Raw genomic sequence first — 27,595 nt, forward strand, 5'->3', positions numbered from 1 at the left:
TCTAGTATTCCTATCTCAGTGTTTTTCTGCCAGTCATGATTTTTTTTTTTTTTTTTTTTTTTTTGCTGTTGCCCAACATGTTCTTCCTCTCTGCACCTCCACAGCTCGGTCAAGCTCCACCTGTTCCACCACCCACCCTGTGCAGTCAAGCTGCCTGCATTGGGCCACTTTCTGTGTATTAGTGTTAGCATAAAGTTCACATGACAGACTAACAGTCAAAATGCACCTTAAACACCAGGCAATTTTTTTAAGGGCTAGGAAAGTTACAGAATCCCCAACGACCAGGATTCCTTCTATTTTGTTGTTCTGTTATCTTCCACCTGACGTTTCTTGTTCGTTCAACCTTGACTAACAACAGTGAATAATAGGAGCCATAAAACGGTCAGAGAGAGGCTGAGAAGGAAATGACCTCACATCCTAAGTGAGATGTGAAGATATTTTCCACTCTTCTTCTACTGGGAGGTAACAGTTATACCTGTCGTCCACTAGATGGCAGCACACACACACATAAAAGGTATGGCTGATGCAACTCCTCACAACACACACACACACACACACACACACACACACACACACACACACACAAGAAATTGAACTAGTACTGGGAAGGAATCTGAACTACGAATCCCAGCATGCATTATTGAGCGCTTGACTTGCTTCTGAACAAAGATCTCAAGTCTATTACTCCTTCCTTCCTGGATCTAGAGGAGACAGAGACGCCATCTACTCATTCCTCTAAAGTAAGATTTCCTAATCCTTATAAAACAAAACTTTGGACTGTGGGAAGGGAAGATTTAATGCTCAGATGTTGCTTTGCTTTGTACATTGCATATTTTGAGATTAATCTCAGCAGTTAGATCAGGATAAACACGGGTCTTTTTTAACAAGTTCAAAACTTCCCATATTTATAAGTTATTCAAAGTAGCCAAAGAAATGGAGAACTTTTACAGTATCTATCCTAAGTGATTATTTTTCTGTCTGGCTCATGGAAACATTTAGATATCCTTAAAATGCTCTATTTTTGCCTCTGCTGATCAAAATTAACATTGTCCCCCAATATTTAGAGTAAGAAAACCAATGTGCTCAATGTTCACATTGAATTTACTAAGAGTTGCCTCATTTTTACCATGTCTGGCTATGTTTGCACTCATTTCTCCCAAAGAAATCTGTTTTAGTTTGAGAATGAAACTTACCTAATGTTAAAGCTTTGGCTCCAAAATCTGGACTCAGAACAACAGGGAGGCCAAGTAGGGGGAGGTTTTCAAAGTGAGTAAAAAAGAATGCTTTGTGTTCATTGAGTGCTTCTCTGGGTGTCAGAGATTCTTAACTTTGGACGAGCGCCTTTACAGTGACAGGAGCCCCACACTACCTAGAAGGATATTGTAAAATAACACCTTCTCAATACACCGTGCATAGGCCCGGAGGACCATAAAGACAGCGAGAGTCTTTCTAAAGTACACGTAGAATTTTTCCAACTTCTTCTGTGTTTAAAGTGAAATTTTATCTCTCTCGTAAGAAGAAAAAATTCATTGTCTCAGAGTAGGTCAGGCAGTGTAAAAACCACTTCTCTGTTTCCTAACAAATGGGAACTAAGTGGAGCTTAGTTCCACTTAACAGGGAGCTGTAAGCTGGTCCCTGGAGCTAGTTATGATGGGAACTAGTTATGATGGTGTGGTTGTCTGGGTCTGGTCCTCGGAGAGGCTGACTCCTAGACATACTTACGTACCCAGGTGTGGATGGTATTTGGGGAAATGTTCCTGTGCCAGAAAATGCAGAGGGAACTAGGTAAGGCTGAGGAGCCATGAGATCACCAAGGAAAGGGGAAAGAGCAAAGCCAGGTGGGATGGAAACATCCAGAATGCTGTAAAGTCTAGGAGACCTTCAGCAAGGCAGTCTTGAAAGTCGGCCAGGTCAAGCCATGAGAAAGGTGCTATCTCCTGGAAATGGGTCTGCCTTAGTCTCCAAATGGCCTCTGGAAAAGTGGCCTCAGGACAAACTCCTCCTGGTCATCACCTCCTGCCATCTGGGGTGAGTGAGCTACAGGCTCCTGCAGCCACAGTGGGAGTTTAAAGAGGTCTGCTGGGCTTGCAAGCGTCATGTGTCAGTGCCCTGAGCCACAGGGCCGTCTCTTGGACCTGCAGTCAGAAGGCCCCGGTTTGCACCCATCTCTGTACAGCAGTGGGCAAATCACAGCATCTCATTGGTGACCAGGCCCCGTGTCTCACCTCTGACACGCTTGTCATCCTCCAGGTCTCTCTCTTCACCAGCACCTCTCTGACCAACTGCAGGACCTCCCACCCACCCTGCGCCTGCCCAGGCTTGTTCTTTGCTGTGATCTTTCTGAAATACATCTCTATCATGTGGTGTCCTTTCCATGCATCCTCAAGCCCTCTGCCTACAGAAGAACTGGTGCTTTAGCGTGTGGAGTTTGGTCCAAGGTGTGGAGGCATGAGAGGAAAGGGTGCCTTGGGTACAGGGCAGGGGCGGCAGGTATGGGCCAGGCCTGCGACCTCTACTCTATCAGGCAGGCAAGTGAGCCGAGTGACAGTGAGGGCCATCTGTGTAAGTGCAATCAGGTGGCTCACGAGGCACCCATCCAACTCACTCTCCCTCTTGCTTTTCACTTTCTCATGGCTAGAAAACAAAATTCTCAAATTGCCCACCTCCTTTGCTGTTAGAGTGGCCAAGTCGTACAGGTCTGAGTCATGAAATGTAGGTGGAAATTTCCAAGAAATTTCCAGTTTCTTTTTTTTTTTTTATTTTTGATTAGTATGTTATAATTATACATATAGTTGGATACACTGTGACATATTCATATGTGCACATAGCATAATTTAGTTAACTTCATGCCTCAGAAAATGAGGCCTCTCTGAAAGGCTTTAGTGTTTTGGTACAAAGTATTGAACCCAGGGGCACTTAACCACTGAGCCACAAATCCCAGCCCTTTTTATTTATTATCTTGAGACAGGGTATCGTTGTGTTGCTGCAGCTGGCCTTAAACTTGCAATCCTCCTGCTTCAGCCTCCTGATGGGCTGAGATTACAGGTGTACATCATTACGCCCAGCTGAAAGGCTTTAGTTTTTTACTCCTCCCTTTCTCTTTTTCCTAGAATATGAATGTGATGTCTGGGCCACAGCAGCCACTTTGTGAGTTGGTATGAAGTCAGAGGTACACTTGAAGGACAGAGCAGAGCAAGAAAAGGAACATGGTTGATCACCACTAGACTCTCCCCCAATCCCAGCTCATCACTAGCTGTTCCTCTCACCCTATGATGTGCTGTCCGAGCTCAGCCAAATATCTCATGCACATTGAATTTCCCTTATGTCAGAGTTTCTCATTCTTTGCTTTTAGAAATTACTGACTATATGTGTTCAAGTGTTACTGTTACATGTTCAATCTGTAAAAGAGGACCGCAGTGTGGTGTGATGGATTGTTCTCACAGCAAAAGAGCCAGAAATTCAAGTTTAGTTCTGGCTCTGCCACTGACTGGCTTTATTAACGGGCAGGTCCAGTTTCCTCTTCTGTAAAATGGGGACATTGGACATGATTTGATTTTTGCAGCCCTTTTGTTCATCTCTGAGGCCAATCAGGAAATCTTTTCAATGAACAAGAAAAAAAAATCATAAGTTATTGGTATTGCAACCTCGACAGAAGTTTACAGGAGAGAAATCGAGAAGCAGCCCTGGGTGATAAGGACACAAACAATGCTATCGAAGTGGGTGCAGGGGTAGCAGGGAGGATAGTGAGGAGCAGGGTCAGAGGTGTCCTCTCCATCCGGAGCCCATCACCCGTCATCACCTCAGTGTGTTGTGCTGAATGATTTTGAGATATCTAGAGTAAACTGTCCAGGACATTCAGATGGTGGGACTGTTGGAACAGGGGTGCTGTCTTCACACAGAGCTGTCATTCCAGACGTTACTGCCTGCACAAGACCAGGGGCTACAGTGTAAGCCATGAAATGCATTTGTCTTTAGATTAAACCACAGGTTTCCTCATGGGTCGACTTGATGGGAAAGTCATCATCCTCACAGCTGCCGCTCAGGGGATCGGCCGGGCAGCTGCTGTGGTGAGTCACTGTCTTCTTTACTTGCCCACTTTTGAAGTGTCGAATCATGTGGCCCAATATAAATGTCGAACTCTGGTTATTTGATTCTGCTCTGCTTTGGGGGCAGGCACTGAGTGATCCCAGGCTCTGGAGCATGTTGAGCAGGTGCTCTTCCCACTGAGCTACATCCCCAGGCATTTTGTTTTTTAAATCAACTTTATCTTTCTGTTGTCGTAACTTACAAAAAAAAAAAAAGTCACACTACCTGAAGCAGATAAAGGGATGAATACATCCACATAGTATGAGATATCACCCATAACCGTGGATGCTGAGAAATGTAGTTCTCTGCCTCAGTTTTTCTGTACCATAATAAATTTACTGCAGGGGTCTCACAGAGGTGCCTAGCTTTCTGAAGTCGGGTCAATTCAGAATTAGGACTCCAGAGTTATAAAAGTGTCAGGCTACCCTTGTCTTGTGCTTGACCTCAACTTCTCCCACATTATACCACCTACCTGAGCTAATAATGTGGCGTAAGGGGCATGATTGAACTTTATGAAAGTGCTAGTATACTCCTAGGAGGAAAATTCAACCCCTTTTCTCTTATAATTTGGAATTTAGTTAAAAATGAAATAACAACATTTTTTAAAAGAAGTGTTAAAAACAGAATTTTAGCCAGGCACAGTGGTGCATGCCTATCATCCCAGCAGCTCGGGAAGCTGAAGCAGGAAGATGGTAAGTTCCAAGCCAGCCTCAGCAACTTAGCAAGGCTCTAAGCAACTTAGTGAAACCTTGTCTCAAAATAAAAAATAAAAAGGGCTGGGGGTGTGGCTCAGTGGTTAAGTGCCTTTGGGTTTAATCCCCAGTACAAAAAAAAAAAAAATTTAAATTAAATACTATGTTGTTTGATATTAAAGAGAAAAGGTCAAAAGACATGCAGAATACATGTCACATTGTTCTAAAGAACGATGAAAATGAATAAATAAAAATAATCAGAGTGGGGAAGCAAGACTGGGTAGTTTGAAATTCCACATATTTTATAGGGGAAACAACCATGAAAATAAGAAAAAAAGAAAAAAGATCAGATGTTTTCCATTCCTCCTAGCATTTTAATCGAGTAAACGAGGTAGTTATTTGTACTTTGTGTCTGCCAGGCTTTTGCAAATGAAGGTGCCAAAGTCATAGCCACCGACATCAATGAGTCCAAACTTCAGGAACTGGAAAACTACCCAGGTAAGCCACTGAGCAGCAGGGCCTTGGGGTCAGAGTCTGTCAGGCATTACAAAGCAATGACATTTGAAGGTTCAAAAGAGCTCCTTGGCCTGGGGAGGTAGCTCAGTGATAAAGCACTTGCCTAGCATGCATAGGCTCTGGATTCAATCCCCAGCATCACACATACACACACACACACACACACACACACACACACACACACACAAAGAAAGAGAAAGAGCTTCCTATATGCCAGGCATTGCTTAATGAGGTCCTCAGCTCAGCAACACTGGCTGCCTCTTTAGATTCTGGCTCATTGGCCTCAAAACACACAAAAATCTGTGTCCTTAAATGAAACCTGGATAATGGAGGAAGGGGCACTGTGGGGTGCAGGGCTCAGATGAAGAGCCAGAACCTGGGACTGTGCAGGTCCCACCACCAGCTGCCTTTGTCCACCGTCACCGTGCCCTTGGGATCAGTTGTGCTTCCACCCTCAGTTTTTAAACACTTTCAAACCTGGAGGTTAATCAGCAATTTTTTTTATTTGGGGGAACAATTGACTTCAATCTCTTATTTCACAGATTTTTCTACATTGTTACTATCAAATGCTGGAAAGCGGCTCTTCCCACAGTAGGACAGCAGATCTTGTATTCTTGTTCCTTTTTGGTGAATAACTAATGACGCTGATTCGTTTGTGAGCTTAGTTTTCTGGGTCCATTTCACGGTAATGCTCATCTTCTTGTGGAGCGGAAGGAACCCGAGTGTCCCTGTGAATGTCATTGGCCTTCTGCACATTCAGGCCACTTTTCTGCCCTGTATGCTCCCGCATCCCACCCCACCCTCACACTGGGCGTGAACCCAGAGGTGCCCTGCCACTCAGCAGTATTCCCAGTTTTGTTTTTTTTTTCTTTTCAGACAGGGTCTCCCTAACCTACCCAGGCTGGCCTTGAACTTAGATCTTCAGCCTCAGGTTTCTGAGTGGGTGGGATTAGTGTGCATATCCAGGCACCCAGCTCTTAGATTTTCCTTGTTGTTGGGGTTCTTGATCATTGTGGATTGCAGTTAGACCATCCATTTTTTTTTCTTGAAAGACATGTTTCCCTGATTAGCTCATAGAGTAAGAATTCTGAGAACACCATCTATTTCCAGGAAAAAAATGAAATCAAATAATAAAATAAGAATATTCTGGTACCGGGGATTGACTCCAGGGGTGCTGAACCTCTGAGCTGCATCCCCAGACCTTTTTAATTTTTGTTTTAGAGACAGGGTCTACCCAAGTTGCAAGGCTGGCCTGTGGTTTGCAATTCTCCTGCCTCAGCCTCCAAGTAGCAGGCTGAGTGACACCCACAGGCCTTGAACGCTATTCTTTTTTTTTTTTTTTAAGATGTGGTTGCCTCATATCTTTTTTTTTCTTTTTCTTTTTTCTTTTTTTTTATTGTAGTTGGACATAACAACTTTATTGATTTATTCTTTTATGTGGTGCTGAGGATCAAACCCAGTGCCTCACACATGCAAGGCAAGCTGAGCCACAACCCCAGCCCATTGAGCTATTCTTGATACACCAGAGGAGTTTCCAAATTACAGTCCATCACCTGAAGAGCACCTGGGAGGCTTCATTTGAGGTGAGGGACAGCGTCTCTGAGGTTAAAGCAGCGCTGCAATAATGACCAGACTCAGCGGGGGAAAGGACTCTGCGGTGGCCCTGGGATTCTCTTACTGTGGGTTACAAGTGTGGACACTTTTGACAGCTTGACAGATATTAACTCCAGCAACACTTTACAAATTGGTGCTCTGACTAATCCAGAAGACATTCCCAGTGGTTTGGCAGTAGTTCCTCCTACCCTGATACGGAAAGCCTCACCTCTCAGAGTCAAAACCTGGAGAAACAGGTGTCTTGCCACCTCTAACAAGTACATGAGTACTTGAATTCTGTGGCATAAGGCTGGGACTTTTCTTCCTGTCTTCAATAGAGGAAGTCATGGTAGACATGGAGAGGACAAAGCAAAACTGAATTCCACTTCTAAAAAACAGAAAAAAAGAAAAAGGGCAAGTGATGGTACACACCTATAATCCCAGAGACTCAGGAGGCTGAGGCAGGAGAATCCCAACCTAGCTAGACCCTGTCTCAAAATGAAAAATTAGAAAGGACTGAAGATATAGCTCGGTAGTAAAGCATTCCTGAGTTTATTACCCAAAAGAAAGAAAGAAAGAGAAAAAGACTGGAAAAAGAAATTTGAAGATATATACTTAAAACTTTTTATTTATCAATATGTTGAGAACTTAAGTTTCAAATTACCAAGCTATGTGTGAAGACTAGTTAGGTTACCTATTCACGACCACTCTTCTGTTCCGTTCTCTACAGCAGCCCTGTCCGATAGTAACCTGATGTGAGCCACGGGTGTATTGGTAAATTTTCTAGCAGCCACTTTACAACAGTAAAACAGGTGGCAATTAATTTTATTATTTATTGAACCCAATTTATCTAAAATATTATCATCTCAATGTGTACTCAGTATTAAAAGTTAGCAAAATATCATACCTTCTTTTTTCATAATTAATCTTTTGATTCGAACTATTACAACTTTATTACAAGCCTCAGTTTTTTTTCAGCTTTATTGAGTTGTAACAGTTGTAACTGTAACTGACAAAAAAAAATTGTGTCTATTCAAGGTGTACAACATGATGGGATTGGTTTTATTGTTGTTGCTGTTGCTTTGGGGAATTTTTTTCCCCCATAGAACCCAGGACTTCCTGTATACTAGGCAAGTGCTTAACCACTGAGACACATCCCCAGCCCCAACATGATATTTTGATATCCAAAATATCCATCACCTCACATATTTCTCTCTCTCTGTCTCCCTCTCTCTCTCTCTTTCTCTCTCTCTCTCTCTCTCTCTCTCTCTCTCTCTCTGTATGTGTGATGAAAATACTTAAGGTATTTTGGTTAATTTCAAGCATACAATACATGGTGTTAACTATGTAAATTAGTCTTTATAATTTACTCCTAACTGCAAGGTTGTACCCTTTGACCAACATTGCAGCATTTTCATACTAAATCTTCAAAATCCACATGTATTTTACATATATGCATGTTTCAGATCATACCAACTGTATTCCAGGTGCTCACAAGCCACATGTAGCTCACTAGTGGCTACCATTCTAGGATAGCATAGCCCTAAAGGCATGTATCGTGGTAGGAGAAACCCTAAGAGATCACCCAGCTGATTTAGGTGTGCAACTACATTACTGCAGGGCACTCCAACCTCAGAGCACTGCAATTACCCTGAAAGAAATCAGAACAGAGAACCCATTTCAAAGTCAACCTTTCAGGGCCTGGAGTTGTAGCTCAGCAGTAAAGCGCTTGCCTCACACATGTAAGGCACTGGGTTTGATTCTCAGTCCCACATATAAATAAGTACATACAATAAAGGTCCATCAACAACTAAAATTTTAAAAAGTCAGCTGTTCAGTAAAATAGAACAAGTTACATGAATCAAGCTCACATTAGTCCTTGAATTAGCCAATTGAATCAAAATATGTTGAATTATAATGCCAAGAAATCAAAGTAAAGCTGCTCTACTGGAAATGAAGTCTTGCTGAAGCAAAAATTCAGTCTTCCTTTTCTCTGTTTGTTAATCTTTTCTTTGTATATCAAAATAATAAATAAACCATATGTATTTTTTTTAAAGAGACATAAATGCTGATTTTGTTAGAGAACACAGATTTGTTTTAGTAACCAGTCCAAGGGCAACACAGTCTTTGGGGAGAGAATGGGTTGAAATGCGCCACTTCTGTCCTCGCTGCTGGGTTAGGACACGTCTAATGTGACTCAATGAGCGTTCACCCTAAAGGCATCACCCAGAAAGGAGCCTGTTGTTCAACTTAGAAATGGAAAAGAAGAGGGATGGGGGCATTGGGGGGATGTTATACATTTTAATGAGATTTTTAAGATTCTTAAGACCCTGTAATGACAACCCACCATCCTGTGTGCCTTAACTGGGCAGATACTGCATTCTTCACTCTCCATGCTTCAAAAAAAGCTAAATTTTCAAGATTAAACATTTTTATGGTTATTGGTAAGTGGGTATTGTGCATGCGCGTGTGTGTGTGTGTACAATCTCAGTGTACTTTATTTTTTAAACTTTCTTTTTATATCTGTTCTTTTTAGATATGCATGACAGTAGAGTGTATATTGACTTATTACACATACACGGAGTATATCTTATTCTGATAAGGATCCCATTCTTGTGGTTATACATGATGTGGAGTTACACAGGTCATGTGTTCATATATGAGCATAGAAAAGTTCTGTCCTGTTCCCATCCCTGCTCCCTTCCCTTCATTCTTCTTTTTTGTGTTAGCATCCATATATCAGAGAATGTATTCAGCCTTTGATTTGGGGGGATTGGCTTATTTCACTTAGCATGATATTCTCTAGTTCCCTCCATATACCAGCAAATGTCATAATTTCATTCTTCTTTATGGCTGAGTAATATTCTATTGTGTATATGTGCCACATAGTAAATAGTGTCTTTTATTTCACTTTCAGGTATCCAAACTCGTGTCCTTGATGTCACAAAGAAGAAACAAATTGATCAGTTCGCCAATGAGGTTGAAAGAATTGATGTTCTCTTTAATGTTGCTGGGTAATTTATAACTCTTTGATTTCACTTTCAGAAAGTTTTCTATGACTTTAAAAAAAATAATTTTGATAATATAGCAAAGTTACTGATTGTGGACTTTGATACATTCCTTGAGAAGTATGACTAGATTCCAGACGGCATTTTCGTTACCCGTAAGATTCAGCAAGTAAGACAACCAGAGAGACACACACTTGGGGCCTAAAAGCAGTTTCAGACCATGGAAGACAACTGGTACTGCTGCAGTGCCGTATCATATGCAGTGGAAGTACCAGTGCTGTATCAGTGTCTGGAAGTGAAGCAGTGATTTCTGATTATCTATTTTTAAAATGTAAGAATATACCTCAAGACATGACAAAAACAGCTAAGTTAGTTTTTGAGCATTTATTAAATTTTCAGCAGTGTAGAGGATACAGAAAAACAGCATGTGGTTGGTGGTTCTCACTGGCAGGGGGCTGACCTATCTAGCCAAACTGGGAGCCCTGCAGCACAAGAGAATCCCAACCAACAATATTTGGTAATTGATTACATAACGAAACCAATAAGGACTCCAGTGTTTAGGAAGCTTTCCTGAGGAAGTGTGACTGGAACAGGAGAGCAGATTATTTTAGGGTTTGCTTTTGTTCTGCTGTGCAAGTAAACAGCAGCCGAGTTGCTTTCCTATCCTGAGACACTGATTCACACTTGGTTTTCTTGCCAATGATTTCCCTGGAGAGCACTCAATTTGCACCACCTGAGGGCACTGTTGCTCTTAAAATAGAGTTGAATGGGGCCGATGTCTTAGATTCATTATTTGTTTTTAATAGCATTGATGTTTCCAGTGCAGTGGATATAGAGCTTCTCTGGTTTGGCAACCCCAAACTCTTGTCTTTTTCTTTAAAAAAAAAAAAAAAAAAAAAAAAGAATATTGTTCTCAGATAACAAACATTCTAGCTTAAGTTTTTGGGATCCTTACTAACAATGTGCTAAGTGACACTATGTTTGAATTATTTAAAGTCTGGATAAGGCAAAGAGACAAGGGTCTAAGTCAATAAGAGTGATTCACAAATGAATTATACACTTTTAATAGCAGTTTTTGTTTTTGTTGTTGTTGTTTTGAACAGTGCTAGGGACTGAACTGGGGCCCATGCATACTGACAAGCACTTTACCGCTGAGCTTTGACCCTAGCCCTCTAATGACATCACCAACACCACTGTTTAATCCCTCTTTCAGTTTTGTTCATCATGGAACCATCCTGGACTGTGAGGAAAAAGACTGGGATTTTTCCATGAATCTCAACGTCCGCAGCATGTACCTGATGATCAAGGCATTCCTTCCTAAAGTAAGGCCACCACCATCACCAGGCTAGCACCACACTAGGTCTCCATGCTGGGCACCTAGGAAAGATGCCTGTGTGTGCTGGGGAGTGACTATCGCTGACAGAACAAATAGTGTGCCCTGAACATTTGAATCTGGGCATTTGATATCAATTACTTCACTTAACCTCCCTGTTCATACATTCAAGGAATATTTATTAAACACTTTTTACAGGCCAGGCTCTCTTTCAACCACAGAAGATCCATCAGCAAACAAAATCCCTTTAATGATAAAGCTTTCATTATTGAGGGGTGAAACAGGACAACAGGTAATTAAATAGACCTAAAATATGTGGAGGAGTTGTAAGTACTGTGAGAAGCCTATGAGATAGTTACTAGCCTGTCACATTGTTTTAATCAGCTGCTTCACCGCTGTTAACTAAAAAACCCAAGCAGCACAATTGCAGAGGAGAAAAAGTTTATTTGAGGGCTCACGTTTTCAGAGGTCTTAGTCCATAGAAGGCCGGCTCCATTCCTTGGGGCTCAAGGTGAGGCAGGACCTCTTGGCAGAAAGGTGTGGCAGAGGGAAGCAGCTCACATGGTAATCAGAAAGCAGAGAGAGAGGTCTCTACGCACCAGATACAAATTTATACCCAAAGCCAGGCCCCAATTCCCACCTCCTCCAGCCACACGCTACCACTTCAGTGACCACTCAGTTAATCCCTATCAGGGGATTAATCCACTGATTGGGTTAAGACTCTTACAACTCAATCATTTCTCCTCTGAACCTTCTTGCTTTTGGGGGACACCTCACATCCAAACCATAACATACATCCACTGACTAAACGGAGGGTAAAACCAAGAGGTTAGATCACTTTCCCAAGGTCACACAACCAACCAATGGCTAGAACCCAAATTTGAAGCCTGAAAATTCAGTGCCTCCTGAATCGCACTGGTAATGGATGGACCCTGTTGCCTCTCTCTACCCTGAAGATTCTCCTTTAGCTCCTGCTTTAGCTGAGCCACAGGGGTAATAGAGAGATGAGAGAGGGTGTGTAGGAACACAGACCTGTAATCCCAGAGGTTCAGAAGGCTGAGGCAGAAGGATCTCAAGTTCAAAGCCAGCCTAAGGAACTTAGTGAAACCCGACCCTGTCTGTAAATAAAATATTTTTAAAAGGGCTGGGGTTGTGGCTGAGTGCTTAAGTGCCCCCGGGTTCAATCCCTGGAACCAAAAATAAAATGAAAGAAAGCAAACATTCCTCTTGAGTTAACTTCTTTTGAATTCTCCAGCCTTCATATAACTCATTAATATTTTAAATTTACTTTTACAAACAAGCATTAGAAACCTTTTAGGGAAGTGGCACTAAAGACACAGAGAAGCACAGATGCCAAAATAAAGACAGAAGATGGCAATCTACATGCCAAAGAGTGGGCCTCAAAGGAAATCAAGCACTCTGGAATTAGGACAAATAAATTTCTGTCCTTAAACACCCTATATTTGGCACTGTCTTATGACAGCCTTATGAAACGGATGCAGCCCACTGTCCCTGCAGCATGACTGAATAAAGGTACAATTGAATCACAACACATTCCACCAGCATTGAAAGGTTGAATTGCTGCAAGAAATGGCATTTCTTACTGGAATATTATGAAGGCATGTTAGGACAGAGCACCTTACCTGTTGGGGATATAGTGATTTGTTTTGTGATATGGCACAGTTATAAAAATATGTAGAAGAGTTTAGCCTTCTTGTTTGGGTAAACCTCGCTCCTTTGTGTAAATACTTTCCTGGTAAGAGTGTTAGTATTTAAGTCTTATAAAAGGACTGAAAGTACAATGGACTTGATTGCTACACAAGTTAGCTGGGCAGGTAATTAAAACAAAAACAAAAACAATAGCAACAGTAAAGAAATATTCATTGCCCAGTGTAAATTGAAAACAAACAAACAAAACCCTTTTCAGTATGAAGTATTCTACTAGGTTCTCTGGGGTTATAAATATAGGATGCATGCAGCCCTGGTTTTGAATGAGCTCATAAGCCATTAATAGCAGACAATGAAAGAGACTGAGTACAGAACTGGCTCAGCTCAAGTTTGTAAAGTGAACCCTGGTGAAATGCGGAGATTGCCCTCCTGTCCCAGCTGAATTAGATGACTGGGGGTTTTGAATGCCAGTCAACCCAGGACTGGAGAAGAGCTGTGTTAAGGGCGCAGCAAAGCCAATACTTTGCTCTGAGAGTCAATCAGATGTCAAGAAGGATCCAGGTGAACATGAGCAGCAAGATTAGGGAAACTAACTTGATAATGAAGGAAATGTTTGGGTTTTGTTTGTTTTATCTGTTTAGTGCCTATAAGGGATCTTAGGTGTGCCCAGGGAATGAATGAAAATATAAATCTGCTAGTTTATGTTATTATATTTTATATATACATACATAAATAAAATATTATTTGGAACTTTCATGTATTTTTGGAAGACAGATCCTTTGCATAGTATATGAGGATGAAGCAGAGCCCGTGGTTAGGGGGAAATAACATCACAGTGGGTAAGACATGTATGAGACTCATTGGTAAAACAGAGCCCACTGCTAAAGTGCTCACAAATAGGTGTTGAGTATAGTGAAGCTGAAATTTAAACATGTAGGTTAACTTTCTAAATATACCAAGGTCAACTTGTAAATTAATAAACTTGTCTATGATTTAAAGCTCTGGGGTTCTCCCTCCCCAGGTATTAAGGTTTGAACTCAGGTTCTCACACTTGCTAGGCAAGTACTCCAACATTGAACTGCTTCCCTACATCTTTTTATTTTCCATCTTGAGATGGTCTAAGTTGCCCAATTTGACCTTGAATTTGCCATCTTCCTGCTTCAGCTCCCAAGTAGCTAGGATTCCAGTCATGCCACCATACTCAACTTTTTTTTTTTATTGGTTGTTCAAAACATTACAAAGCTCATGATATATCATCTTTCATACATTTGACTCATTTGGATTATGAACTCCCATTTTTACCCCAAATTCAAATTGCAGAATCACATCGGTTACACACTCACATTTTTACATAATGGCATATTAGTGACTGTTGTATTCTGCTAGTTTTCCTATCCCCTACTATCCCCCGTCCCCTCCCCTCCCCTCCCATCTTCCCTCTCTACCTCATCTGCTGTTGTTCAATTCTCTCCCTTGTTCCCCCCCCCTTTCCCCTCACAACCTCTTATATGTAATTTTGTGTAACATTGAGGATCTCCTACCATTTCCATATGCTTTCCCTTCTCTCTCCCTTTCTCTCCCCCCACTCGTCTTTGTTTAATGTTAATCTTTTCCTCATGCTCTTCCTCCTTGTTCTGTTCTTTAATCTTAACAATGATCTGTAAGAGGCAATAACACACGTTTATTAAAAAAAAAAAAACTTTGAGAGGTCATTATAATTGGGATGTAAAATCAGAAGGATTCAGTGCAAGTTGTTTAAAGTGACTCAGACTAACTTAATTACCAGTTTCAAACACTTGCATCAGAAGTCCCCAGGCACAGTCTCAATTCTGTCTCAAATCAGCCAGGTGCCTTGGGAGATGACACATGCTCTCTTTCTCGGTATTTATTTCTTCTATCTAAAAATGAGGGCCAGAAATTGTACAATCACTTCCAGCCCTAACTATGTAGGGTCTTCCCTGTCATAAACTATGACACACATATACCAGTTGGAACTTTCCAGAGGAAGCCAGGATTTAGAGCCTGGGCAGAACGGAAAGATCAGGTTGTCAAAAACACAGAAACAGTTGCAGAATAATTTTGTTTATGTGAAGATACAAAAAAATAAATAAATAAAATAAAGAGCACTGCAAGATTGAAAGATCAGTCAAAAAACAGCACAAGGTGAACATACTGTGAGAAGAGGTCCATGCAGAATGCAAGTTCCACCAGAGGAGAAGATCCATTAGGGCAAAAATTGGGGCCTGGCCTGAGCTGGTGTTGGGAAGGAACGTAGCCTAGAAGAAGTGAGCAATGTCTTCAAAACTGGCTGATGGACCTGGATCGAATGGACAGTATGAGTGTTAGTGGGCAGGACGAATGCCTCCAAGGTGACTGTTTTCTAAGTTTTGCCCAAAGAATTACTGCATTTCAGAAGACTGGAGACTGAACCTACAAATAGCCTTCTTTATATATTAAAATAGCTTGAATATATTCTCAGTGCATTATAAGTAGATTAGTTACTAAATTGAATGAGAAAGAGCAACTTTAAGGCTTAGTTTATACCAGTAAGATAGTTTATACCAGTAAGCATTATTAACATTCCTGGTCCCTTTAAGAGAACCCCAATTCATGATGATCCCCTTTATCATAAGGAAACACAAAATGTTATTTTTCCTAGCTGTCTTTCTTGACATACTTAGGTCATCACAGCTTCCCTCTGTGTCCCTTTAGTACATTCACACAATGCTTTGGGGCTATTTTAGATTGTCAGTTCTTAGGTACAATTAGTAGCTAAGTGTTAAGACAGAAAGTAAGCCCTAGTGACTCAGGAGGCTGAGGCAGGAGGATCACAAGTATGAGGTCAGCCTTAGCAACTTAGCCCTAAGCAATTTAGGGAGACCCTATCTCAAAATAAAAAATAAAAAGGGCTTGGGATGTGGCTCAGTGGCTCAGCACCCCTGGGTTCAATCCCCAGTACAAACAAAACAAACAAACAAAAACCAGAAGGTAGAAAATGTACAATAAAGAACCCTATCATCTTGGCCAGCCTAACCCTGGATTTGTCTATCACATACCTTCCCCTTCCTACACCTCTTTTTTTCCCTGAAAACTGCTAAAGAAACTCACTTTGACAGAAGTGATTTTTTTTTTCCCTCTAGACTCTTTGCATTGCCTATAGAGACCCCTCCTTTTTAAAACCCTTTCTTTACTTCATTTTCATGATATGACCACCCTGCTGGGTTTCCTGCTGTTCTCTAGTTTGTTCTGCACTACCCCCAGCAGTGATGTTAACACTTTGTTGCTCTCTTACTCTCCACCATCTCTGCCTTGTTCTTTTTTTTTTTTTTTTCATTTGTTCTAGTTTGGTATACAGGACAGCAGAATGCATTTCAGTTCATAGTACACAAATGGAGCAGTTTTTTGTATCTCTGGTTGTACACAAAGTAGAGTCACACCATTTGTGTCATCAGACATGTACTTAGGGTAGAGATGTCCATCTGATTCTTGTTGGCCATCTGCCTTGCCATTGATTTCACTGGGAATTTAGTGCCAAGAATTCTTTCAGCTTCCTGCTTCTTTCCCCCAAAGCAGCTACGGTGCCCATGTCCTTACACATATTCCTATAATCTCAAAAAACATTCATGTTATGGCTAACAAAGCATACATTCATTTGAAAACCTTTTTGTATTTGAACAACCAACAATAAAAAAAAAACATAAAAAAATAAATAAATATAATTCCCAAACGAAAAAAAAAAAAAAAAAGAAAACCTTTTTGTAATTCATAGCAGCTGTGTGTATTATAGATTCTGTTAGGTTTGGGACAGGACCCAGCAATCTGTCTTTTAATCTAGCAACTCAGGAAATTTTGATTCATCAAATTTTATGGATGGTCTACTGTGTAACCTTTCTACGGGCACAAAATACCCAAAGTCCTTCCTCTTGTTGAATTGACATTTTAGTGGGGAAAGCCTGAGGGGCATCCTTAGGAAACACTGTCCTGAGTGGGACTCACTTCACTGCAGTGACTGCTGATCAAGTCCTGCCTACCCAGCGGGTGATTGCTACCTCTGCTCCTCGGACATTTCTGGGACTCCACTTTTACTCTCGTTTCCTAAATCACTACATCAACTTTCACTGGTCTCTGAATGCTGCCATAGTAGTCTCTGTAATCCTAAATCTGAATTGGCCTCTCCTGCTCTGCTTTAAACCCTTCGATGTCACTGACTCGGGATCTTTGGTTTAGCCCCTGATGGACTCTGCACCCTCATTCTTTCAATACACTGTGTTCCAGCCAGGCCCATCCGCTCCTCCCAGTTTGTACATGTGATACCCTTCCCTTGAAACACCCTTTTATTTTTCTAATACTTTACTTTTTGGAATTCTGTCCTTATACCTCCCACTCAGGAGCTCCCCTCCAAGTGCCCCCCCCACCAGCAGCCTGGATTGGTGCCTCCTGCCCCCACCCTTCCCTTAGATCTCTGGAGTTCTTCACTGTCATTAGACTTTGATTCTGTCAGCCACACCAGGCTGGCTGGCTGATTGACTGCTCCCTATAGACAGGGCTGTGTCATTTATCTCTGAATCTCCTGAACAGTTAGTATTCAACAAACAGGTGTTGAGCTAGTCACAGTGGCACATGCCTGTAATCCCAGCAACCCAGGAGGCTGGGGCAGGACATTCAAGGCCATCCTGGGAAACTCAGTGCAACTCTCTCAAAATAAAAAATTCTGGGGGATAGCTCAGTGATAGAGCTCCCCTGGCTCAATGCCCAGTTCCACAACACAAAAGATGTGTGTGTGTGCATGTGTGTGCTTTGAATGGAGTGATAATGTCCTAACATCAGGAACACACTGTAATGACTGGCTTCCATTCGTGTTCCATTTGGCTCGGAGTTCATCCTTGGTCATGGACTATGGGAAGGTGGTAAGGCTCCTCAGAGACGTCAGTGAATGTGTACACAGGCCACCAGTTCCCAGCAGCAGATGGGTGGGCCGGGTGTTGTGGGTTTACTGTTAACAGTTTCTAACACAAATAGTTAATGCCACAGTTAAATTGGTTCTGCAAACCATAAGTAAATTAAAACATTTTAAAGTCAGAGTATTTTGAGCTTACGGAGTATCTCCCCGTTCACAGTTGTTTTGTTTTGGCAGATGCTTGCTCAGAAATCTGGCAACATTATCAACATGTCCTCTGTGGCCTCCAGCATCAAAGGTAGGAGTGCCTTCCTTCCTCTGGAGTTCATGATGCTCACACGCACACACTTATGAGCTGTGGACTTGGGAGTACACATAGCTGAGGTCATAAAACCCATATATAATCTCAAAACTGCTTTTTTAAAAATGTTGGTAATACATTCCTTGACCATCAGACCTATTGTCATAGACATAAAATTAAATAAAAATATCTTCTTTGTCTTCCTGTCCTGCAGGGGCTTTGTCCCAGGGAACAGATTCGGGGTTCAGCAGGTAGAAGAAGATGTGAGGCATATTGGTCATCCTTTATTCAGAGGCGGCCATCGCCATTAGCCAGCCCCCATCTTCAGCTTCAGCCCCCAGTTCCATTTTAGCCCCCACCCCAGCCCATTTCCATAGGCCCTTTTTATATGCAGGCCAAACAAATAAGGCACACTGCCAACAGGGGATGGGGGTGGGGGGGGGTAGTGGTGCATACTCACAAGATAATGTGTGTGACCTTGAGTCTACACAGTGAATCACAGTGTTTCTGGCCTTGACTAACCCTTACATAGTCAGTTCCCAGCCCTGGCTACACACTAAGAACATAACATAGGGCTTGGGGTTGTGGCTCAGTGGTAGAGGGCTTGCCTAGCATGCATGAGGTACTGGGTTCTATCCCTGGCACAACATTAAATATAAACAAACTAAAAAATCTGCAACTAAAAAAATATTTTAAAAAATGAAAAAAATTAATAATAATAATAAGAAGAAGAAGAATATAGCCCATCAGAAGTTTTGGCGAGGGAGCCTTACTACAGCCATTTTTGGGCCAGTCCTAACACTTCCCTTTTATTTCTTCTAATGGACATGGAGATGAATGTCAAGCTGGGGAAGGAAACATTTATCAGTTAATTAATCCAAAATGATATACTGAGTTGGGCACAATGGTACAACCTACAATCCCAGCTACCTGGGATGCTGATGTAGGAGGCTCCTGAGTTTGAGCATAATTTGAACAGCATAGTGAGACCCTGTCTAAAAAAAAAAAAAAAGAAAGAAAGAAAGAAAGAAAGAAAGAAAGAAAGAAAGAAAGATCCATGTACCTGAAATTACTCTGCAAAATGGTGAAGTGCAGTTATAAACATTAACATCAACTTCTATTCCTCAGAAGAAGTAAAAACAAACAAAAAAACACAAAAGATGATAGAATGATAGAGTGAGCACCTGCCTCCCCAAATTCATAGTCCAAAAGGAGGAGAAAGGCAGGCAAATACCACCCTACAGTGTGAGAGTGTTACAACAAGAGGTCTGTGCAAAGTGCCCTCACATTATAGGGGAGGGGACTCTGCCCATGGGTTTGAGGAATGCTTCCCAAAGACAGTTGATTTGGACTCTGAATGAGAAGCCAAGTCGAAGGAATAGGATGGCAGGGGAAAATGGAGATAATGTCACAGCCTGGCTCAGGTGGATTTGAGTTTTAAATGAAACAGCTACTGCTGAGGTAATGTTCCTTTTCTTCTCAAGGACACACACTCTCAGCATGCTCAAGAGAGGAATGTAAAGAAGTGCCTACACTTGTGTATATTGCTTGTTTTTTGCTTGGTTTTGTTTCTCCTCCACTTTTTTTTTTCTTTTAGAATCTGCTTAAGAGTTATACCAATGGACAACAAGAAGCAGACTGCTCTTGGTTATTAAATAACTGCAGCATCTCAACACCTGGGTCTCAGTTAAATTGTGCCTATACTAAAATTATTTTCCTAGATGCAGCAACTGGCCTATTAAGGAAGAAAACCTGATTTATTTATTTATTTATTTATTTATTTATTTATTTATTTTTTAAGGAGGGTGGGAGGAAGCAGGAAAATACTATGAGAAAACTACCTTGTGTTTCCTCTCTAAAAGAGACTGTGTTTCTGATTCCTTCAGTTGTCCCTTTTTGCCTTGCCCCTCAGGAGTGGTGAACAGGTGTGTGTACAGCACCACCAAGGCAGCTGTGATTGGCCTCACAAAGTCCGTGGCTGCAGACTTCATCCAGCAGGGTATCAGGTGCAACTGTGTGTGCCCAGGTGAGTCTGGCAATTTCAGGGCTGTGAACTTGTCCTTTCTGATATCCTGTTTGCCACTGTGAGAGACATTTTGCTTAAGTTCATTTACCAAATGTTACATTGTATTCTGTCATTGGGAAAAGTTCAAAAGAAAGATTCTGGTCTTCCTAAGGTAAGAGTCTTCCAGTTGTAAGTTGGGAAAGAGATCCTTAGTCACTAGGAATGAGTCACAGATGCAAAGAATTTAAAAGCCACCCACATGTGCAGGGCAATTTGCAATCAAGTGCCTAAGACAAAACTTGTTAGGGCCTGATGTTTGGGAATCAGACCAGGGTGACCTTATCAGGGGAAAACTAAAAAGCAGACCATGTTTATAAGACAGGAGGGAGAAAGTAAAGGGAGCCTGGCACAACATAGGGATCTATCCGAATCATGAGGTGACTCAGAAACCAAAAGGAGACTTTAACCCTTCTTTATGCAATAAAAAGGGGCCTGCAAACTAAGGTCTGCAGGCCAAATCTGGATACCACCTGTTTGGTTTTAAAGTTTTATTGGAACACACTCACAGTCAACTTGCTATGTATTGGCTGTGTTTTCAGGCTGCAAAGGCAAAGACCAAATGGATCTCAAAGCCAAAAATGTTTGCTATCTCTATCAAAAAAAGTGTTCTGGCCCCTCATACAAAGGAAGAAGAAAAGTGAGACTTTCAGTAACTGTGGATGTGTCTGTTTGATAGATATTGCTTTGACCTAGTTCCACCACCCAAAATGAATAGAGGGTACCTAATGATTATTAATGTCCTCCAAAAAGAAACACTGCCTATGCAAGATCATAGTTTTCAGAAGTTGTCTGCTGATGTTGGAGGATTTGGGAGGACTATTTTTAAATTATGTGTGGGACCTTTCCAAACCTGAAGGGCATGGCATGCCAGAATTTGGGGAAGGAGTTGATGGGGGAGAACTGCCTGACTTTTGGAAAGTCCCACAAGAGATCCTGCTTGAATCTTGGGATAAAGACCACTTACAGGAGGGAAAACTATGAAATATCCTTCCAGCTACCGATTTTCAGTGATTGAGATATGCTGCTTTATTTTTCTTGGAGTAGAAATGTAAAGATAGATAACACTAAGAAAAAGAATAAAACAGGAGAGAGGGTTTCTCTGGGTTTTGATGTACACGTTGGTGTTACTTGAATGTAGCTATTCTTGGTACTGTTTACCCAGTGGAGGAAAAAATGGCAAAATGGTTTGGAAAATGTGGTTATTTCAGTAGCCGGATTTTTCATAAGATTGGAAAATATGTTCCCAAAGTCTATGGAACAAGGAACGGTCTGTGATTCACAGAGCCAGACACAGAAGAAACCTGAGCAGGAACAAGTGTGACTGGGGCAGTGCCTATGATGTGAGTCACGAATCTCCGACCAGATATGCGTAGACAGGGTGTCTGTCCGTCTGTGTCATGGACCCAGCAGAGTCCAGAGACAGCAGAATTCATCTGCAGGCATTGGCTTGCTCTACAGTTTTCATTGAATAGCCATCAGCACCAGCCCTGTAGGATGCCATGCTCACCCACCTCAGTGACAGGAAGCTCTTAAAGCTCTGGGGGTTTTGAGGAGAGTGTGGAAGTGAAGGTACACCCTGAGAGTGGAACTTTGGACATTAAGGAAGCTGTTAACAAGGGGGGAAACATTGGAAAGTGGGCAAAAGTGGACCTCCATTCCAGCAGTAATGTGAAGGTAGAAAATATTTCTAATGAACTGGGTGATCTAGCTAAGGCAGTTTCCACCCAGAGTGTTGAAAGTGCTGTCTGCTTAGGATAAAGTGCAAGAAGAGAGAAAGAACCTGAAGAAGGGGCTCACCTGACATGTAGGTGTCAGGGTTTCTGATTTTGAAGATTCTCAGCCTCTCCATTGAAAATGGAAAAAATGATACCACAACTAAGAAATAGTTTCTTTTTTTTTTCTTTTTTTTTCTCCCAGGGGTTGAACCCAAGAATCTCCAGCTCTCTTTTTAAATTTGTCATTATTATTTTATTTTGAAACAAAGTCTTGTCAAGTTGCATAGGGCCTTGCTAAGTTGCTGAGGCCTTGAACTTGCAATCCTCCTGCCTCAGCCTCCTGAGTGGTAGTGGTTACAGCTGTACGCAACCATGCCCAACTTAAGTAATGGTTTCAGAGCAAAGATCAGATCTATGGCATTCTCAGGAGCATATTCTAAAGATGAAGCTGAGGGTCTGACTGTAAAAGCATTTGTTACATTTGTTACAACCTCAAAAAGATCACATGGTTCCCTCAGAGTACTGGACTGTACCGTCTCAAAAAAAAAAAAAAAAAAAAGTCCTTCAAAGAGGAATTACAGATTATATGAGTTAACAAAGAAGTCTTGGGCTGGGATTGTGGCTCAGCGGTAGAGCGCTCACCTAGCACGGGCAGGACCCAGGTTCGATCCTCAGCACCACATAAAAATAAAGGCATTGTCCATCTACACCTAAAAAATAAATATGTAAATAAATAAAAAAGAAGTCTGGAGAGCTTGCTGTAGAAACACATGAACTACGTGGACTTTGAAATATTAGTTTCATTCTTATTTTTCTTTTCTTTTTGGTGCTAAGGATTGAACCCAAGGGCCCTTAAACACTGAGCCACATCCCCAGTCCTTTTTATTTTTATTTTGAGACAAGGTTTCACTAAGTTGCTTAGGGCCTCCCTAATTGCAGAGGCTAACTTTGAACTTGCAATCCTCCCGCCTCAGCCTCCTGAGCTGTTGGGATTACAGAAACATATGCTACCATGCCTGGCTTATTTTTCTTTTTCAAAGTAAAACAATTTCAAATCATAATTTTTATTAAAAATTTAAAACAGTGGTTAAAAACAGAAACTTAGAACCAATGAAAATAGGCAAAATTTTAAGGAAGATGTATAGCCACCTAAATTACCAAGAATGATGACAGTATTGGAGTTGTGCCTAAGGATCCCTACAGAAAACTTATCAACAAAGAATGTTTTTGAAATCATTAAGGCAAACTGGATGATAAAAATGCTTGGATGATTTTATTTACATCTCATTGTGGTTGTTACAAATAATCATAGTCTGTTTGAGAAAAATCATAGTAATGTTATTAAAAAGTTATATGTCAAGAGATCAGGCAGCCAAGGAGAAATTGTCATTTTACGTCAAAGGAGAAGAGTGTCACTAATTGTATTATATGGAAATGAAGTTTAAAGTTTAATTATCTACTTTTTTGGTTTAAAGAAGTAACCAAACTGAATGTCATCCTGTGATTTAGGAACCGTTGATACCCCATCTCTGCAAGAAAGAATACAAGCCAGAGAAAATCCTGAAGAGGTATTACTAGAATTTTAAATATGTTTAAAGATTTTGGTTAAAAAATGTCCTCTTCCTTACGCAGAGTAGACAAATTCATAGAGATAGAAAATTATTACCAGGGGCTGGGGCAGAGGGGAATAAAAAGTTACTGCTTTGTAAGTATGGAGTTTCATTTTCGCAAGATGGAAAGCGTTCTGGAGATTAGAAGGTGGTAAGACAATGTGAATGTCCTTAACACTACAGAACCGTGCACTTAAAATAGTTAAATTGTAAATTTCATGTTACATGTTTTACCATAAAATAAAACAAACATTCTTCTTTCACATCAGCTTTCTGATGTGTCACATATCTGTGGGTGTCATTATATCATGGATAGTTTGAGCACCTTGAGTAAAAGAATCGCCATAACCCCAGCTGATGGTTCTTCAAGGTGGCAAACCCATAGTTCCTTTGTAGATTTCCTTGCTTTTCACACCTTAAAGAAGATGCAGGTGTGCACACATGTCAGCCAGCATCACTGATGTCTGGAATGGTCTCTGATCCCAGGCACTGAATGATTTCCTGAAGAGACAAAAGACAGGAAGATTTGCAACTGCGGAAGAAGTAGCCCTGCTCTGTGTGTATCTGGCTTCTGATGAAGTAAGCATCCCTCTTCCCAGGAAGCTCATTACCCCCCATCACCTTCGGCTACTATTTTCTCATCAACCTAAAGTCGTTCAGGTTGGCACATGTATGCTGAGGTGCTGTGTTTACAAGATAGGGGCATGTTCTGATTTAGTCTACTTAAGGAAAGGCCATTTGATCAGAGCCAGTGATTCCCTCATTCAACTTCTGTGTGTTTGTATGTGTGTGGTGCTGGGGATTCAACCCAGGGACACTTTACTATTGAGACTACATCTGCACCCATATATATATATTTTAATTTTGAGACAACGTCTTGCGCAATTACTAAGGCTGACCTCAAACTTGTAACCATCCAGCCTCAGCCTCTTGAGTAGCTGGGATTGTAGGCATGCACCAGCACACTTGGCTCCCTTATTCAACCTTAATGTCTCAAAATCATATAGCAAAAGAAATGGAGGATTACTTTCAAAAATTATAATTTGTCAGATGTGGTGGTACATGCCTGTCATCCCAGCTTCCTCAAGAGGCAGGAAGACTGCAAATTTGAGGCCAGCCTCAATAACTTAGACTCTGTCCCAAAATAAAATTTTTAAAACAGGGGTGATAGTGACTGTGGATGTAAGTCAGTAGTTGGTTAGAGTATTTGCCTAGTATAAACAAGGCCTTGGGTTTCGTCCCCAGCACAGGAAAACTTACAACTGGGGACATCCTGATTAAATGTAAGTCAGGGGAACTTCTAGGGTTGCAAGAGCTTCTGAAGAACTGGGGAGAGTGTTAAGGGGTTCATCAGATTTAGTTGTGTTCAGGGGAGGCAGGATTCATATGTGGTGTTTTTAGTTTTACTGGTTATTTGTTAGGGAGAAGTCTACTGGCTATTTTTTTCCTATTACTTAGTTTTCATTGTGTATGAAAATTCTTAACTCTCTCCTACTGAGCATCTGTTTAGTGACCAATTTCATCCTTAATGCCTAGTGTGTATTTTAAAATGATATATAGCTGAGAAAACAAAAACTACATTATAAGGTATAGAGCACAGGAGCATCCTCTCTTGTTTTATGTCTTTGAATATTACATAAACAGGGATCTGGGATGAGTGGGAAGAGAGGAGGACGGAGTTGGGGTGGGACTAAGGAGGTGTCTTACTCATCAGTTAGCTCCTCTTTACAGTAAAGTGCTGTGCACCAGATGGCTGGTGAGTGTGGCAAATACAGGATTGAAATGTTTTAGTGACAGAGGAGCCACCACTTCTCAGACCTGTTAGCAAACCTTGTTAATGGCCAGAGAAAGGCTAGGCAGGTTATTAGTGGAGCAAGCACATCAGCCTGTGTGATTCCTCTGACTCCATATCTTCAGAAGAGCTCATTTGCTTTAAAAATACTACTGATAACTCATATTATCCTTATGTTGCCAAATATCAAATATTCTCAATATGTGTAACAAAACTGGCTTTTGTTTTGGTTGAGAAGCTAAAAGTTTGCTTTTTTTTTTTTTTTTTTTGGTACCAGGGATTGAATTTAGGGGCGCTTAACTACTGAGCCACATTCCCAGTCCTTTTTTATATTTTATTTAGAGACAAGATCTTGCTGAGTTGTTTAGGGCCTTGCTAAATTGCTGAAACTGGCTTCAAACTCTTGATCCTCCTGCCTTAGCCTCTGAGCCCCTGGGATTACTGGCGTGCACCACCGTGCCCTGCTAGAGTTTGCTTTTTGAAGGAGCTTAGGGATCATTTCTTTAGTAATGTGACTAATAACCCCCAAGTTTTTCTGATTTATGGTATCAGTTTTCATATATTGAACTTTTTAAATTTCCATACTCATAGTATAATGTCTTTCTAGAACCTCTTTCATTGTTTCAAGCTTTAGATTGATTTCAAACTAATAACACAACTTTGAGACTTACTTATTCATTTTAAGTTAAAAAGATTTTTAGTTTTCAACTTGGGAGGTTGAGGCAGAAAGATTGCAAGTTTAAAGGCAGCCTTAGGAACTAAGCAAGACCTGGTCTTAAAATAAAAATAAAAAGGCTGGGGACATAGCTCAGAGGTAGAGCACACCTGAGTTAAATCCACAGTATTGAAAAAAAAAAAAAAAAAAGGAGGAGGAGGAGATGTTGAAACTTCTACCACAAGGATCACTCCAGCTTTAGTTCTTTGGAAAATGAAAAATTGTGTGAGCATAAACCAGAAATTATATTTTAAAATCCTTTGTTAACTAAATATACATTGTCTGTTTTTTAACTTTGTTCATTAACAAGAACCCTTTATGACTGACACACTTACGTTGAACAGTCTATTAGTGGTCAAAACTAAGCCAATTTTGAATAGTTCTGAGTATTAGAATGAATATGTGATATTTTAGCCAACACTTTATCCTAGTTTGGGGAATGACTATATATCACTACTACTTAACTTTGTGATTCTGAAACCATATACCCAACTAATCCTGTTTAAAATGTAGCATGTTCTTGGATACTGGACAGGGGCCATTTAGCTCCAGTTCACAGGTCAGCAGTTCTAAATCATTCAAACTTTAATTTCAATTTTCCTAAATTCAAATTGTAAGTAAGGCTTTCTGTTAGCATGAGAATCAACTGTTTGCGTATCGCAGTCATAGAAAAAAATTTTACAACCAAGCCTGTGTCACACTTGTTTAACTGTTGTGTCTCTTTGTGTTTATTACTGCAGTCAGCCTATGTGACGGGCAATCCTGTCATCATTGATGGAGGATGGAGCCTGTGACTGCAGGATCTCCTTGTGGGGAAGGCAGGACCTTCTTGCTCATGGTGAAACTGGTTGTGAAGAAAACTCTGTGATCATCTCTCTCCTAGGAATGACATTAATGAAAAATGAGCCTTTTAAAATTATTGTTCCCAAGAATCTAGTTCTTTAATTAATTTCCTTCCTAATCTCTTCTGAAATCATTGTAAGTCAAATAAAAAATATTGAACTCATTATCAGAATAATTTTTAAAATAGACTTCAATTTGTAAGCATCTTAGTTCAGGCTGCTATAACAAATTACTATACACTGTGTGGATTAAACAACAAGCCTAATCTTCACATTTTGGAGGCTGGCAAATGCAAGGTCAAGATGCCAGCAGATCTGATGCCTGGTGAGAGCCTGTGCCCAGGTATGTAGATGGTCACTTTACCATGTTCTCATACAGCAGGGGCAGGGAGAGACAAAGCAAGCTTTTTCGTGTGTTTTTGTAAGGACATTCACCTCTCAAAATCCTGCCTCCCAATGCTATCACATTGGGGGCTAGGATTTAAATGAATTTGGGGAGGACACAAACATTTAGTTTACAGTGGCATATATAATTAAGATATAATTATGAAGAGGAAATTTTTTAAAGGAAAAAAATATTAATTTCTGTTTAATTCTATTTTCTACTATGTGTTTTGTACTGTTCTTCACTGTTCTGTATGTGGATCCTTATTTTAAAATAATATACATCATCATAAATGAACACCAAAGGTAGGAAGGAGTTCAGCTTCAATAACAAATAGTAAAAGGAGTTCCAATTTAGAACCATATTTTTGATCTGCT

The 27,595-nt window shown here is 40.8% G+C and overlaps 1 protein-coding gene across 2 annotated transcripts; it reads left to right on the top strand.

Annotated features, from left to right (window-relative positions):
- Positions 1 to 622: 622 nt before the first annotated feature.
- Positions 623 to 26,997, top strand: Bdh2 (3-hydroxybutyrate dehydrogenase 2). Of its 2 annotated transcripts, XM_076864483.2 has the most exons (11): positions 623 to 740; positions 3,111 to 3,147; positions 3,976 to 4,067; positions 5,198 to 5,276; positions 9,805 to 9,901; positions 11,109 to 11,217; positions 18,031 to 18,091; positions 20,007 to 20,120; positions 23,384 to 23,442; positions 23,971 to 24,063; positions 26,732 to 26,997. In XM_076864483.2, the coding sequence occupies exons 3-11, from the start codon at positions 3,996 to 3,998 to the stop codon at positions 26,783 to 26,785; spliced, it is 738 nt and encodes a 245-aa protein (XP_076720598.2). In that variant the 5' UTR covers positions 623 to 740; positions 3,111 to 3,147; positions 3,976 to 3,995; the 3' UTR covers positions 26,786 to 26,997. The 2 variants fall into 2 exon arrangements, with proteins under 2 accessions (XP_076720598.2, XP_076720597.2); XM_076864482.2 differs by lacking the exon at positions 3,111 to 3,147 and having other exon boundaries at positions 625 to 740.
- Positions 26,998 to 27,595: the final 598 nt, after the last annotated feature.

The sequence above is a fragment of the Callospermophilus lateralis genome, chromosome 8 (assembly GCF_048772815.1).
Source record: "Callospermophilus lateralis isolate mCalLat2 chromosome 8, mCalLat2.hap1, whole genome shotgun sequence".
Classification (NCBI taxonomy): Eukaryota; Metazoa; Chordata; class Mammalia; order Rodentia; family Sciuridae; genus Callospermophilus; species Callospermophilus lateralis.